General features: G+C 34.1%; 1 protein-coding gene across 2 annotated transcripts in view; it reads right to left on the minus strand.

Annotated features, from left to right (window-relative positions):
- Positions 1 to 14,420, minus strand: part of MYBL1 (MYB proto-oncogene like 1) — a 38,223-nt gene that overhangs the window by 21,564 nt on the left and 2,239 nt on the right. For both annotated transcript variants that reach the window (XM_026516402.4, XM_026516401.4), the window contains exons 2-5: positions 6,651 to 6,756; positions 6,249 to 6,320; positions 3,620 to 3,712; positions 2,073 to 2,293 (exon numbers count right to left, since the gene is read on the minus strand). In XM_026516402.4, coding sequence (XP_026372187.1) covers positions 2,073 to 2,293; positions 3,620 to 3,712; positions 6,249 to 6,320; positions 6,651 to 6,756 — 492 coding nt within the window. The remainder of the gene's footprint in view (positions 1 to 2,072; positions 2,294 to 3,619; positions 3,713 to 6,248; positions 6,321 to 6,650; positions 6,757 to 14,420) is intronic.

Below are 14,420 nucleotides of genomic sequence, written 5' to 3' on the forward strand. Positions count from 1 at the left end.
CACATCAGGCTCCTCTGCTATGAGCCTGCTTCTTCCTCTCCCACTCCCCCCTGCTTGTGTTCCGTCTCTCGCTGGCTGTCTCTATCCTGTCGAATAAATAAATAAAATCTTAAAAAAAAAAAAAAAATTAAAACTACCATATGATCCAGTAATTCCATTTCTGGGAATTTATCTAAAAAGAAAACCTCAAAAACGCTAATACAAAGATATACGCACACCCATGTTCACTGCAGCATTATTTACAGCCAAATATGGAACCAACCCAAGTGGCCACTGATAGATGAATAGAAAAAGATGTGGTATATGCATACAATTGAACATTACTCAGCCATAAAAAAGAATGAAATCTTGTCATTTACAACAACATAGATGGACCTAGATGGTATCATGCTAAGTGAAAAAAGTCAGACAAAGATATATACCATAGGATTTCACTTATCTGTGGAATCTAAAAAACAAAACAGAATAGAATGACTCATGGATACCAAGAACAATGTGGTGGTTGCCAGAGGGGAGGGAGGTTGAGGGGTGGGCAAAATAGAGGAAGGAGATTAAAAGTACAAACTCCCAGCTATAAAATAAATAAGACATGGTGATACAATGTACAGCACAGGGAATATAGTTAATAATATGTAATAATTTTGTATGGTAACAGACAGTAGCGAGATTAAGCTTGGTGATCACTTAAAAATTTATATGTTAAATCGCCATGTTGTATACCTGAAAATAATATAGTATTACATATCAAAAACACTTTGATTGGAAAAAAGCAAAGAAAAGCATCAGTGCTATGCAGATCATTAAAGTAGGATAAGAAAAATAAGTAACTAGGGTAATTTGATAGGTGGTGCAGGAAGGCCTCTGTAGGTAACAGTAAGCTAAGACTGAATGGCAACAATGAACCTGCCATACAAGAAGAGAGAAAAAGAGCATTCCAGATAAAGAGAATAGAAAGGGCAAAGGCCTAAAAGCCAGGAACAAACATAGTCAAGAAAAGCAAATCACAAGTTAGAGAATCCCAATATTTTTTCACTAATTAGAATACCTATGTTGGAAAGAGTTCACTGGCTCCCTTTTTACCTAAAGTTCCCTTTATAAAAATGGAAACCTTCCACCCACAGTTAGTTGTAGTATAAATTCCATCCTTCATAAAATATACAAACATTTACTGAGAACTGACTACCTACATAAAATGTTACAGCACTTTATATTAAGGCTAGCTTCAATGGACAGTAAAAAGATATATAAAAGACCTAAAACATGAGAAGTTCCTAAACCTGGTTCAGTAACCTGCATAAAAAAACACAAAGCTTTAACTTCCTTACCTTTATAAAAAAAGATAGCATTGTTTGCTTTGCATATTTCATTAGTATATGAAAATTAAGTATATAGGTAAAAGCATTTTATAAACTATGAAATACCATACAGAGACTACAGAAATAAAAAAACATGCATACCTTCTGAGTGAGGTATGGATTTTCCCAAGGTTGCTGGTCTACTGTACTACAATCAGGAAACATTTGAACCAGTGCAAGGTATAGTATACTTATAGTATGCAGGAGCATAACACTTCCCCTGAGGGAAATTCTGTATTTTAGCCACCTGGATATATACACTACTCCCATGATTTGAATCATACCATAATTAAGAACTGAATTTTCTCTAATGAACTTCCGTAGTTTATTTCAGCCAATGTATTTGCTATTCTCTGGTCTTGTGGATAGAATCCAAGATGAAAGAAATCTCTTCAATTTTGATTCCATTCCAACCAGGTTTGTACAAAGAAGGTCTGTCTGACTGGCATTGACATGTAAACAATCTGGGGAGTATATTAACCATTCACGTAATCTAAAGGCCTATCATTTTACTGCACAAATTACTGCTATAAAATATTTCATTAAAAAGTAATTCTATCCCTTACACAAAATTTATTACAAATAGGCCCAAAGGATTGTCTGTCTAAATTTCAATTATAAATAGAAATCATGGGGATACTTGCAAACATATTTAATAGCAACTTCATAAAGATCAAGTTTAAGTACAGGAAAATGTATATATGTTTATATAGGCACCTTCCAGGAAGTAGTTTGGCAATTTCTGCCCAACGATTTCCCAACCGCTTATGTGCTTCATAGATGATCCTGTCCTCCTCTTCTGTCCAGGAAGATTTCTTTACCTCAGGATTCAGATGATTATGCCATCTTTCTCTACACTGCTTGCCTATTCTTCCTTTCAAATGTTTTGCAATTAAAGACCATCTTTTTGGCCCATATTTCTGAACTAATTCAATAACCTAAGAAACAGAAAAACAAAGTTTAAAAAAGCATTATCTTTTTAAAAATAAGTAACTCATGGGGATGTAATGTACAACATGGCGACTATAGTTGACAATACTGTAATGCACATCTGAAAGCTGCTAGAGAGATCTTAAAAATTCTCATCACAGGAAAAAAAAGTTTTTGCACCTATATATGGTGACAGATGTTAACCAGACTCATTGTGATCATTTAGCAATATATACAAATAGCAAGTCATTATGTGGTACACCTGAAACTAATAGTGTTACATGTCAATTATACCTCAATTAAAAAAAGCATTACCTTGACAGAATTTTAAAACATAACTCAAGAATACTATTTTTAATGCATTAAATCCAAACCACAACAATTTTACTAGTACTCATTCATCATTTGCCAAGTACAAAAGTACAAACTTATCTAAAATACAAGGTGCTAATTAAAGTGAATTGTAAATTAAATTGTTTTCGTTGAAAATTAATTTAAAATAACAGTAAAGATATTGAGACTTAGAGATTTTCTACTCTTGTATCCTTTAAAAAAAAAAGCTTCAGCTGAAAGCCAAATAAATCAGTTTGAAAGCAGGAAAGATCTACAAATTTATTTTCTCATTTCTTCCTTTCTCACATTAAAACCTATCACTGGTCATCAGGTAAACCAGATCAGTTCTGAGCCTAGTGAACTTTTTTTTTTTTTTTTTTTTTTTTTTTGGCATGGGAAGAAACATGCTCTAATTCCCCAGCTACATTAACGTTTCTGCCATAAAGAACATGAAATAAAGGGCAATTCCTAGTGGAGGGCAGCAATATTCCTATTCTCCTCAGACTTTAATAACACAAAGAATTACCTTAGCTTTTAAATTATCCAATCCTTTAGAAACACGATGCTCTGGTATCTATCTAATTTTAGGGCTCATTATAGGTCAAGAGGGATGGTTAAGAATGACTTTCTTACACATCATGTTATCAGATAAAATAAAAATAAAAATTAAATTGTTTTTAAAATGTTAACTCAATTTTCAACAAGAAGCTATCCCCTAAATGTTGCTAACTTAAGCTCTAAATAAGATGACTAAGCTGATGGCATTTTTCCTTCTGTAAACCAAACTCTCAGAAAGAAAAAGCTATATATATTTAGACTTGATTTGACTCAATTCAGAAAAACTACATTTCAAGACACTCAACTTTCAATTCTGCTAAAAGCAGCACCCAAAGGACAAAATCAACGTGACTTAAACATATTCTTTGTGACAAAACAATACATTAGGAAGAAAAAAAACCAGTCCACCTACATAGTCAGAATAAAGAATATGAACACGTTACCCTCTGATCTTCTTCTTTAGTCCAGGGACCCTTTATCAGTTCTGGATTTAAAACTTTCTGCCATCGATGCTGGCACTGAAAATCCGAACGATTCTGAAAGAATTAATGATTTTATTATTGAACAATTGTCTTCCAGGAAGCAAGTCAACCTAAACTCAAAAAGAAAGTCTTCAAGAATAATGTATTCAATAACATTCTTTAACCTGGGGGTGCTGGGTGACTCAGTCGGTTAAGCATCTGCCTTCGGCTCAGGTCATAATCCCAGGGTCCTGGGATCAAGCCTCACATTGGGCTCCCTGTTCATCGGGGAGTCTTCTTCTGTTTCTCCCTCTCCCTCTGCCCCTCCCCCTGCTTGTTCTCTCCCTCTCTCTTAAATAAATAAACAAAATCTTTAAAAAAAAAATAGAAATGTGGGGTTAGGTGGGAAGGTGGATTCAAACAGGCTGGCCATGGGCAAACATGTCAGAAGTGGCTTTTGGAGTCCCTCTGGAGTGCCTTCTCCCTTCACCCCTCTTTTGGGCTCTTATCCTGGACTCACTCACTAGAGATCTCTCCCAGCTCCTCACGTAGCCCTGAGGCTGAATGCCATTACCTGCGTGCACTCTCCCTCTGTGCTCTGTCTCAAAAAAATAAAATCTTAAAAAAAATTCTTTAAACTGTAATATTTATTGGGGCACCTCTGTGGCTCAGTCAAGTTAAGCATCTACCCTTGGCTCAGGTAGTGGTCTCAGAGTGCTGGGATCAGCCCCTGTCCTAGGGCTCCCTGCTCAGCAAGGAGCCTGCTTTTCCCTCTCCCTCTGGCCCTCTCTCCAACTCGTGCCTGCTCTCACTCTCAAATTAAAAAAAAAAAAACACACAAAAAAAAACCCACCTTAAACTGTAATATTTACCTTACATGCCTGTGTCTCGATTCCTTTTTAAATTAAAGCCTTTGGCAGAGCTTAGACTACATATATTATTTTAATTTATAAGTATGTATCTTTACAGTGTGCCTTATAACATTGCAAGATGCAAAGCTATTTAACACAGATACTGTCATAAAGAAATGTAGCTAAGATTGAGGAATAAAAGGGAGTAAACAGAAAACTAAACAAAGCAGACATGTGAACTCAAATAGCATAGCAATCTAAATTCATATAATACACCAGTACTTAATCTAACTTTATACAATTTAAAAACCCCTAAAGGCAGTCCTAGACCACTGCACAGTATTTATAGGATTTTTATAAATGATGACCTCCAAGTTATCAAGAAAAAACTAAATACATCTATATGAAAGATGTGCATTACATATCAGTTAAATTATTTAAGTGTTGAAGCTTAAAAGGAAAATGAATTTACCAGGATAAGAAAACCTAATGATAGAAACATCTCCAATTCCAAAAATCATTAACAAATGAAGCCTTAGTCAATTCATGACCTAGTAACTCTTACATATAATAATAATATATAATAATAACAAAACACTTAACTTCATGACTGATTCAGAGTTTACAAAAATATTAGTTCATATACAGGATTATGGATAATGCTGTATACCAATGGCTGTCTCTGTGCCTGATGGACTTCAAATTATGTTTATTTAAGCTGATTTTCTTCATTTATGGCTTCTAAACATCAACACTGATCCATTTTAAGGCTTTCATTTTCTTCAAAATAATCAGGCAGTTCCTGTATGTCCTTGTAGCATTTCTCTGTTCCCTTCATTTGCGACTAGATCATTGAAGTTAAACTGAGAAAGCTAATATAAATAACTTTTCTAATTTAGCTTCCATTTATTGAATACCTGCTAAATGTCAGGAAATGTGCCAAAATCCTGTATATGTTATTTCTAATTCTCACAATAATACTACAAAAACAGTACTATTACTTACATGTTATAGATAAGGAAGCTGAAAATCAAAGAGATTAAGTAATTTTTCTAAGACCAAACAGCTAATAGAGCTGACAGTTGAATATAATTTAGACTGAATCCAAACCTTATGCTCTTTCCATTATCTGGTCTCAATTTTCAGGTTATGTCGAAAAGCATCATAACAATATAGAAAGAGCATAGGTAACCTGGTTTCTGAAACCCATCAGAGTCAAAACAGAAATTCCAATATGAATATTTTGTCTTGCTACCTTTAATGTAGTAAGGAACAAAAGAACATACACAAAAACACTTTGTAAATTATAAAATTACATACTAATGAATAGTATGTGAATAGTATGATGAACAATTAAGTATAATTCCTTTAAAAATCAATAACACCTTAAAATGCAAACATTAGATGACAAACTTTTCAAAAGATCTTTTTCTGATTTTATTGATCAGCTGCCAAAAGATATCAATGTATTTAACTCCTTTCAAATGTTTTTAACATTTATCAACAAATATTTATAAAACCCTAACTAAACTTAGCATCATTTTCATTTTAGATTAGTAATCTTTTTAGGCCCCTGTATAAACTAATTATTAGAAAATCAGACTTTCTGACCTTTGGCCACTACAGAAAGATCAGAACAACAGAGATGTTTTTTAGAACAGAAACCTAAGTCTAAAGTAACGAAGACACATTTTTGAAAAACAACAAATTTAATCCAATGACCTTTATCATCTATGTTAGAAATATAATAGTTCACTTACTTGAAGATGACTAGCAATTAGAGTCCAATCATCAGTTCCATGTTGTTCAACCAACTTCTTTAACTTATCATCCTATTAAAACAGGAATGAAAATTAGAAAGCTTTCTTCCCCCACCTATTCCTCTATTCCTAAATATAAATAACTCTCCAATTCTTTCATGTCATATCTGACAGCCATCTGTAGAAGGACCAGCCACTATAATACAAGCTCTCCCATTTACTCTACTGTTTCTGTCAGTCTCAACATCACACCGCTATTCACACCTCTGGGTGGAAGAAAAATATGTGCACATTAGTTGATGAATAACTTTTCTCATGTTTTGCTTTTCAATATCTTTATTAAATATTCTTATTAACAAGTAAATGCAAGTATGAAGTTAGTAAACCTTATCACATAATTACCTCATCTCTTGTCCATTTTACTCTGTTCCAGAGTTTTTTCAATCCTTTTTGTTGCGGTACTTCATAATCATGATCAGCATACTGAAGGTCATCATCCTCATCCTCGCTAAAAAAAAAAAAAAAAAAACCCCACAATTGTGAAATCAAGAATTTTATGTAAATTTGTGAATTCAATCTTTGAAACTGTGTACAGGTATGACTGAAGAAGCCACTCAGACTAACAGACATACATCCAATTAGATTATTCAAAATACAAAAAATTAAGAGTCATACAATTGAGAATAGCTATCATTCTTATTGACACCAGAGAAATGATATGCCACCAGGGGTCAAGTGATAACCTCTATGTCATGCTAAAGAGTTTGACTTTTATTCTTTATTTGACCTTTATCCTAAAGAGTTAAAGGATTTTAACTAAGGGAAAGACAAATATCTCGTGTTTCAGAAAAATCACTGGCAGGAATGTGGAGAAATGTAGGAAGGAAGATCAATTACTAATCTTTTACAATAACCCAAGTAAGAAATTATTAGAGCCTGACAATGTTAACGGTAAAATACAAAACACAGTCACATCCAGTTAAAAGAAACAATGGAAGAAATGATTCATCAGCATTACCAACAACAACAAAATTAAAATATGTAAAAATAATCTGAATATAAAAGATCAAGGTAAACAATGAAACACTATTGTAAGATACATTAGACTTGAACAAATGGAAAAACATTCAGACCCCATTCATTCCTGGATAGGAAAACAATATTACAGATGTTCATTCTCCCTAAATTTATTCATAATTTTTTAATTTTTTTAAAGTAGGTTCCACACCCAATGTGGAGTCCAATGCAGAATTCAAACTCATGTCCGTGGGATCAAGACCTGAGCTGAGATCAAGAGTGGAACACTTAACTGACTGAGCCACCCACGTGCCCCTAATTCATAAATTTAATGAATAAAAATACCATTAGATTTTCAGAGGGAGGGGAGACTGGGTGGCTCAGTCAGTTAAGCATCTGCCTTCGGCTCAGGTCATGATCCAGGGTCCTGGTATCCAGCCCAGCATCGGGCTCCCTGTTCAGCAGGGAGCCTGCTTTGCCCTCTCCCTCTGCCTGCCACTACCCCTGCTTGTGTGCTCTTCCTCTCTCCCCGCCTCTCTGTCAAATAAATAAATAAAATTAAAAAAAAAAAAAAGATTTTCAGGGTGACTTAGATATGCTGATTCTATAGTTCATACGGAAAAATAAACAATTAGGACTACCCAGTATGAAAACATACTGTAGAGAAACAAAACAGAATAGTACTGGCATATGAACAGATACACAGGTCAATGGATGAGAACAGAACATTCAGAAAAAAAAAATCAGGGGCACCTGGGTGGCACAGCGGTTGAGCGTCTGCCTTTGGCTCAGGGCATGATCCCGGCGTTATGGGATCGAGCCCCACGTCGGGCTCCTCCGCTAGGAGCCTGCTTCTTCCTCTCCCCCTCCCCCTGCTTGTGTTCCCTCTCTCGCTGGCTGTCTCTATCTCTGTCGAATAAATAAATAAAATCTTTAAAAAAAAAAAAAAAAAGAAAGAAAAAAAATCAAACCCAAATGGGAATGTGGCAAATTGTAACAGTAACATACTAAATCAGTGGGGTAAAAAAGGACTTTTCAATAAATGGTAAGACACAGGGTAGCGATTTTTAAAAATAAAGCTTGAGTCCTACTTTAAAATAAAAAACTTCAGATAAAGCAACTATTTTACATTTTAAAAACTGAAACTGTAATAGTACTATTTAAAAAATAGGACAGAATTCCATCTTTCTATATCCTTAAAGTAGAAGAGATCTAAATGTAACAAAAATCAAAAAACCATAAAAGAATAAACCAACTAAGGTAATAATAGTGGCAAAGGAAAGAAGCATGTTGAAACAGAGATATTAAAAAGGTGGAGGGGCGCCTGGGTGGTGCAGTCGTTAAGCTTCTGCCTTCGGCTCAGGGCGTGATCCCGGTGCTCTGGGATGGAGCCCCACATCAGGCTCCTCCGCTAGGAGCCTGCTTCTTCCTCTCCCACTCCCCCTGCTTGTGTTCCCTCTCTCGCTGGCTGTCTCTCTGTCAAATAAATAAATAAAATCTTTAAAATAAATAAATAAATAAATAAATAAATAAATAAATAAATAAATAAATAATAAAAAGGTAGAAACAAGAGGATTTTGCAAGGAATCAAAGATGCCTCCAAAACTTCTGACTTTGGGAGCATAAACAGAGCTATCTGCTGAGATAAAGAATAGAAGGAAAAACAGACCTTTGAGAGGGAGGAGAGAATGGGGAGAGTAGGCAGTTTTGGACTAGCTTGTTTCAAGGCACTTGAGAAATATACAAGTGAATATATCTTGAACAGCACTGTCCGATAGAAATATAACACAGCCACATATGTAATTTCCTAGTAGCCACATTTAAAAAATAGAAACAGGTCAAAATAATGTTAATTATTTAACCCAATATATTAAAAAATTACCACTTCAACACATACTCAACATAATCATGTACTAGTTTACTTTCCTTTTTTACTTACTAAAGTCTTCAAAATCTAGTGTGTATTTTATAGTTAGAGTACATTGCAATTCAGACTAACCACATTTCAAGAGCTCAGTAGCAACATGTGGGGATGGGCTATTCTATTGGGCAGAGCAGATCTTGGAAGATAAGAGGGCTAGGGTAGACACACAGTTTTGGCAATCACCAGCATACAGAAAACAATTAAAGCCATGAGAACATGAAGTCTCAGAGAAGAGGGCAGGTCTTTATGATAAACTGAATTAGAGGATTTTGAGTAGTTAAAGGACTGAATACAGTCATGAGCACCTGAAAATAAAAAGAGCTAATATTTATTTAAACTTTCTAAGTACCAGACATTAGGTAGTCTCTGAAATTTCTGTCTTAAAACTCCACAACAACCCCAAGAGGGAAATATTACTATTCCCACTTTACAGAAAAGGGAGACTTTGACTTAGAAAAGTAACTTCTTGCCTACAATTATGCCAAATGTAGCATGACTGAACTCCAAAATTCACTATTTAACCAGTATACTACCACATACTAGAAAAATAGGGAAGAGGATATCAAGAAGCTGGAAGATACCAAAGACAAACCTGAAGTACATTTTGAAATCAGAACAAGGTTCTAGTTATAACTTAACTACTTGCATCCATGGACATATTAACCTCTTAGGGCTTTAGTTTCCCTGTTTGCGAAATAAGGGTAATAAGTGTAATACCACCCACTTTATAGTGTTTAAGGATAAAATTAAATGAAAAAACATATAAAACACCTCATACAGCACATGGCACAGAAGGGTAGCTCAATATTGGTATTACGTGCATAGGCTGACTGCCCAACAATATTCAAGATTATTTCTGCTTTACTAGATTCAACTCTTTTCCAAAAATCCACTCTGATTTCAAACAGCTAAAGTTTGATGATTTAACTTTAATGTAATATATTTAAGAACATGTGGGTAGTTCCCAATATCTACATATAGTTTAATTATTACAAAACTGAAACATGAAGGCCCAGATTTAATATGTACTGTCTATAGATCCTTTGCAGGAACTTCTGATTTCCCTTGATTTGTCAATCCTATAGGACCAATTATTACTTTTTTTTTAAGAAGGCTCCATGCCCAATATGGGAGTTGAACTCGTAACCCTGAGATCAAGAGTCACATGTTCTACCAACTGAGCAAGCCTGGCCCCCCCCCGCACCCGCCACAGGACCAAAGTTCTTCATATCTAACCAAGCAACACACTAAGATCCCCAACTCTCCTACCTATATCTCCTTCAGCTCAATGCATTTCAACACTCCAATGCTCTCTCCCTAAAGCCAGTATCTATTTGTAACAATAATCTGCCAGTCCTATGCTTGTTTTGTTGAACTAATCTGAAAATACACAAGTTTAAATAAAGAAATACCTGTTATTTGCTGCCATCTTCAGCTATCAGAAATATCCACCTGATTAGCCAAGATTAAATAGTTAAAATGGAGATGGTTCAGGATCCAATGACTTAATAAATTTCTAAGAAGGCTACCAAATCAGAAAAAATACCATATTGAGGCTTTCTGTTCAACTTGTATGTGCTCGTGGCATCTACCTTTCCTTTTTAATGCTTATCACATATGCCAACCTTCCCAAACAAGTAGTAAGTTCAGGAATGCAAAGACCATATCTGGTACATTCACCTATCGGCACCAAGCACAGTACCTGTAATATTTGTAAAATTAATGATCAGTGAATGATCTTCTTCCTTACTCTTTTACCTCCTCCAAGTACTCTGTATTCCAAAATTACCTCACCCTCTTCCAACCCAATGAAAACTTCCACCTCCCTCAATATAGCTGATCTCAAGTGGGTATGAGAGAGAAAACGTTTTTTTAACAGATGAAAATACCTCTAGAAGGGAGGCATTCCCATTTATTAAAAAGGACTTTCAAAATCCAAATGCACCTCCAAATGGTAGAATTTTAAGAAGCATAACCTGCTGAAACAAACAAAATATTCAGTGCAGAACGGGTTCTTTGGGGTGTCTACTAATATTGCTTAACCTTTCCTAGAACTGTCCCCAGCAACATTACCACTTCCTGCCATCCCAAACAGCCCTCAGTTGTGCTTTTCACAGGCTCCCCTCTTTCTCCCTCCCCTCAGATCCCAACAGCTTTCAAATAGCATATTTGAGACGGCTTTTAAAAATTAGGTTATTTCTAGATCAAAACAATGTTTAATTTGGGGACTTGACTATATAAATCTTGAGTGTTCAAAAAAAAATCTACATCACATCTAATCTGTACAAAATTCACTGTAGGTTCTTATCAAATTATTTTAAAAGTTAAGGACATGAATCCAAAGATGTTACTTTGGTCAAAAGACTAGTTTCCAAGGAGTAATTTTCCTGAAAACTTGTTCAACTTTAAAATTCGGCCTTATTTTTTAACCACATGCTTGATTTGTGAGAAATTTCTATTTCTACATGAGGTTTCATTCTCTGTTTTGCATCAGCATGGTCATCAGTTTCAGAGAGTTATACACCCCAGTCAATGTTCAGGAAGCTGGGTTTTTTGAGTGGGTGAGTATGAGGGAAGATTAAAGTAGAATTCTTAGAATCAGCTCTCCACCACTGGGACTTTCCTGGAGTCTATCCACCTAGCTACTTCTTAGTTTTAGCATACTTGGTTAAGTAATTGTTGAAAGAATGATGTAACTTTTAAATAAGTGTGACAGAATAAGATCCTAGAAAATTATCAATATCATTATCTACAATAGAAAGATGCCTGAGAATGTGTACAATTTGCTAAGAAGAAAGAGAAGGGATAAAACCCCACAGATAATCTCACCAATATTCCACTTTCACCACCAAAACAAATCTGTTCTATTTTTCTGCCTTTTAATATCATCTTTTAGCATTTTTATATTATAGCAATGATGATAATATATAATAACTAAATAAATCAGCTCCTTACTACATAAATAAGTCATTTTTAGCCTACGATGACTGATCTAGAAGACAGCAAAAATAGGTGAGATTATTTCTCCAGTCACAAAGCAAAAATAGAAAAGGAATTTGGTTTCTGAATCTTCATCCAGGACTTGGTAACCAGAATTACTCTGCCAGTTTTATTTTTTAAGTCAAAGAAAATATTTATTCTATAACTGCCTAATATATAAACTAAGCACTACATTCAAATGAAAAGTGTTTTTTTAGATTATGAATGAACAAAGTGATTAGGGTGATTATGAAACAGCAAAATGAAGCGCGTACACACACACACACACACACACACACACACACACTATGACTCATTAGGCCAGGAAAATGGTTAAGAGAAACTTTACACTGGGTGTAAGTTAATAGGATGGTACAGTCATAACTTACCCTGTGAAATAATACACAAACTATTCATACTTGACTATATTAAGATAAAACATTTAGGGAGAAGTTCAATTTTAAAGGATATTAATTATTCCACCTAAAAAGAGTAAAATGAGTTATTGAAAGGAAGAATCTGAGAATTTTTTAGGATTTGCTTTTATTTGAAAAGAATCACTGTTTCAAAATTAAAGAAATATCAATAGTTCTATCAAATTTGCTCTAATAAAATCACTTCAACTTGATCGTATTTTAAGGCACAAACTGCATCAAATCTGAAATTTTTATCAAAATCCAAAATTACATCTTTATTTTAAACTGTCTTGACAAGAGTAATTGTACATTTTTTTTTAAGTCCAATTGAATTCAAGGTATGAAAATTTACCAGGTTGATTTAAAAAAGTGAAATCAGGCCACCCGGTGGTTAATATTATGTACTGCATACATGAATATTTTATTTCCAAACCTGGACTGCAAACTAGCATCATCATGGTAAGACAAATTTGACTTCATTTGACCAGTATTAATAGCAATACTGAAAGAAATTCTACGTACCTACTAATAAAAATAATGACTGAACTTTTCTATTTTATTCCATTAGTGTGTATATTTTTAAATGAGCAAAGATGATTACAAAGGGGTTCAAAACAGGATATATATTAAATCTAGAAGTTACCTTGCAGATCCTAAAATCCAAATCCCTAGATTAACAGACTTAAAAACTGGGATATAGAGTTTACTGGCTTTTCTAAAACAATATTGCTAGTTAATGACAAAGCTAATTAAAAAATGAGTTCTCATTTTCAGTATTCTTTCACCCATAACACTCATTTTGCTGGAAATAACACAGTAAAATTGCTTCCCATACACACACATAACCCACTGAAAAACATTTTCCAACGCAAAAGCTGCTTTTACCTTTCTAGTTTAGTGCAGTCACCAGTCTCCAAGTGTAAATACCTGAATCTGTTACTACTTAAATAGGTCTGCTAGCTTCTAAATGACATTTTTAAATTTTTATTTTTAAGGGTAGATCTAGCTTTTAAAAACTAAAATTAATTACTCAATACATAAATATGCTTAAAAATCAAATACATGTTAATAACATATACCAATTTTGGTATTGCCTGTAAATTATATCATTAAAACCCCCAGTGAGATCTAAAACTATTTAAAGTCACAACACTAAATGAGCCTTTTCCTTTATGTAAATCTAGATCAGAGATACTACAGCTATCTTAAACAAAAATCAAAAGAGCCAACATCCTCCAGTTGTTTCAACCTGAGGTAACAGTTTTTTAACTTTTTTTTCCATATCATACAGAAAAAAGTATATTACAGGATTTATGCCCATAGTCTTATGCAAAACTTGTATGCAGCAAACTATAGTAGTTTTCACTCAAATACTTAGTTGTATAGCAGAGATCTTAAATTGACTAAATTATTTCCTTTCTCAACTATAAATTAGGTTCATATTTATTAAGACATTTAGCCAAGAGGCATGTGACCAGACTTTGTCCAATAATTTCTTCTTCAAAACATTTCACATTCTATTATCTTCTAAGATAAATAAGACATATTTCATATACAAGAAATATAATTTAGAGCATGAAGCACATTTTAAGTATAGAAATATCCTAAGAAATACACCATTTAGAGATGATAATTTCTCACCACATCCTCTACCTCTATACTCCCATAGGGAGCATAGCTTCACCCCACCACATTTAAATACTCCGGCCTTATGACTTTTTAAATTATTCTATAATATACCTTAATTCATACAGCTGACAAGGAACAAAAGTGAACAGTAAAATTAGATTTCAATGCTCATAGTATTGTGAATAAAAGAAAGTAACGTACACAGGC

The sequence above is a fragment of the Ursus arctos genome, unplaced genomic scaffold (assembly GCF_023065955.2).
Source record: "Ursus arctos isolate Adak ecotype North America unplaced genomic scaffold, UrsArc2.0 scaffold_6, whole genome shotgun sequence".
Classification (NCBI taxonomy): Eukaryota; Metazoa; Chordata; class Mammalia; order Carnivora; family Ursidae; genus Ursus; species Ursus arctos.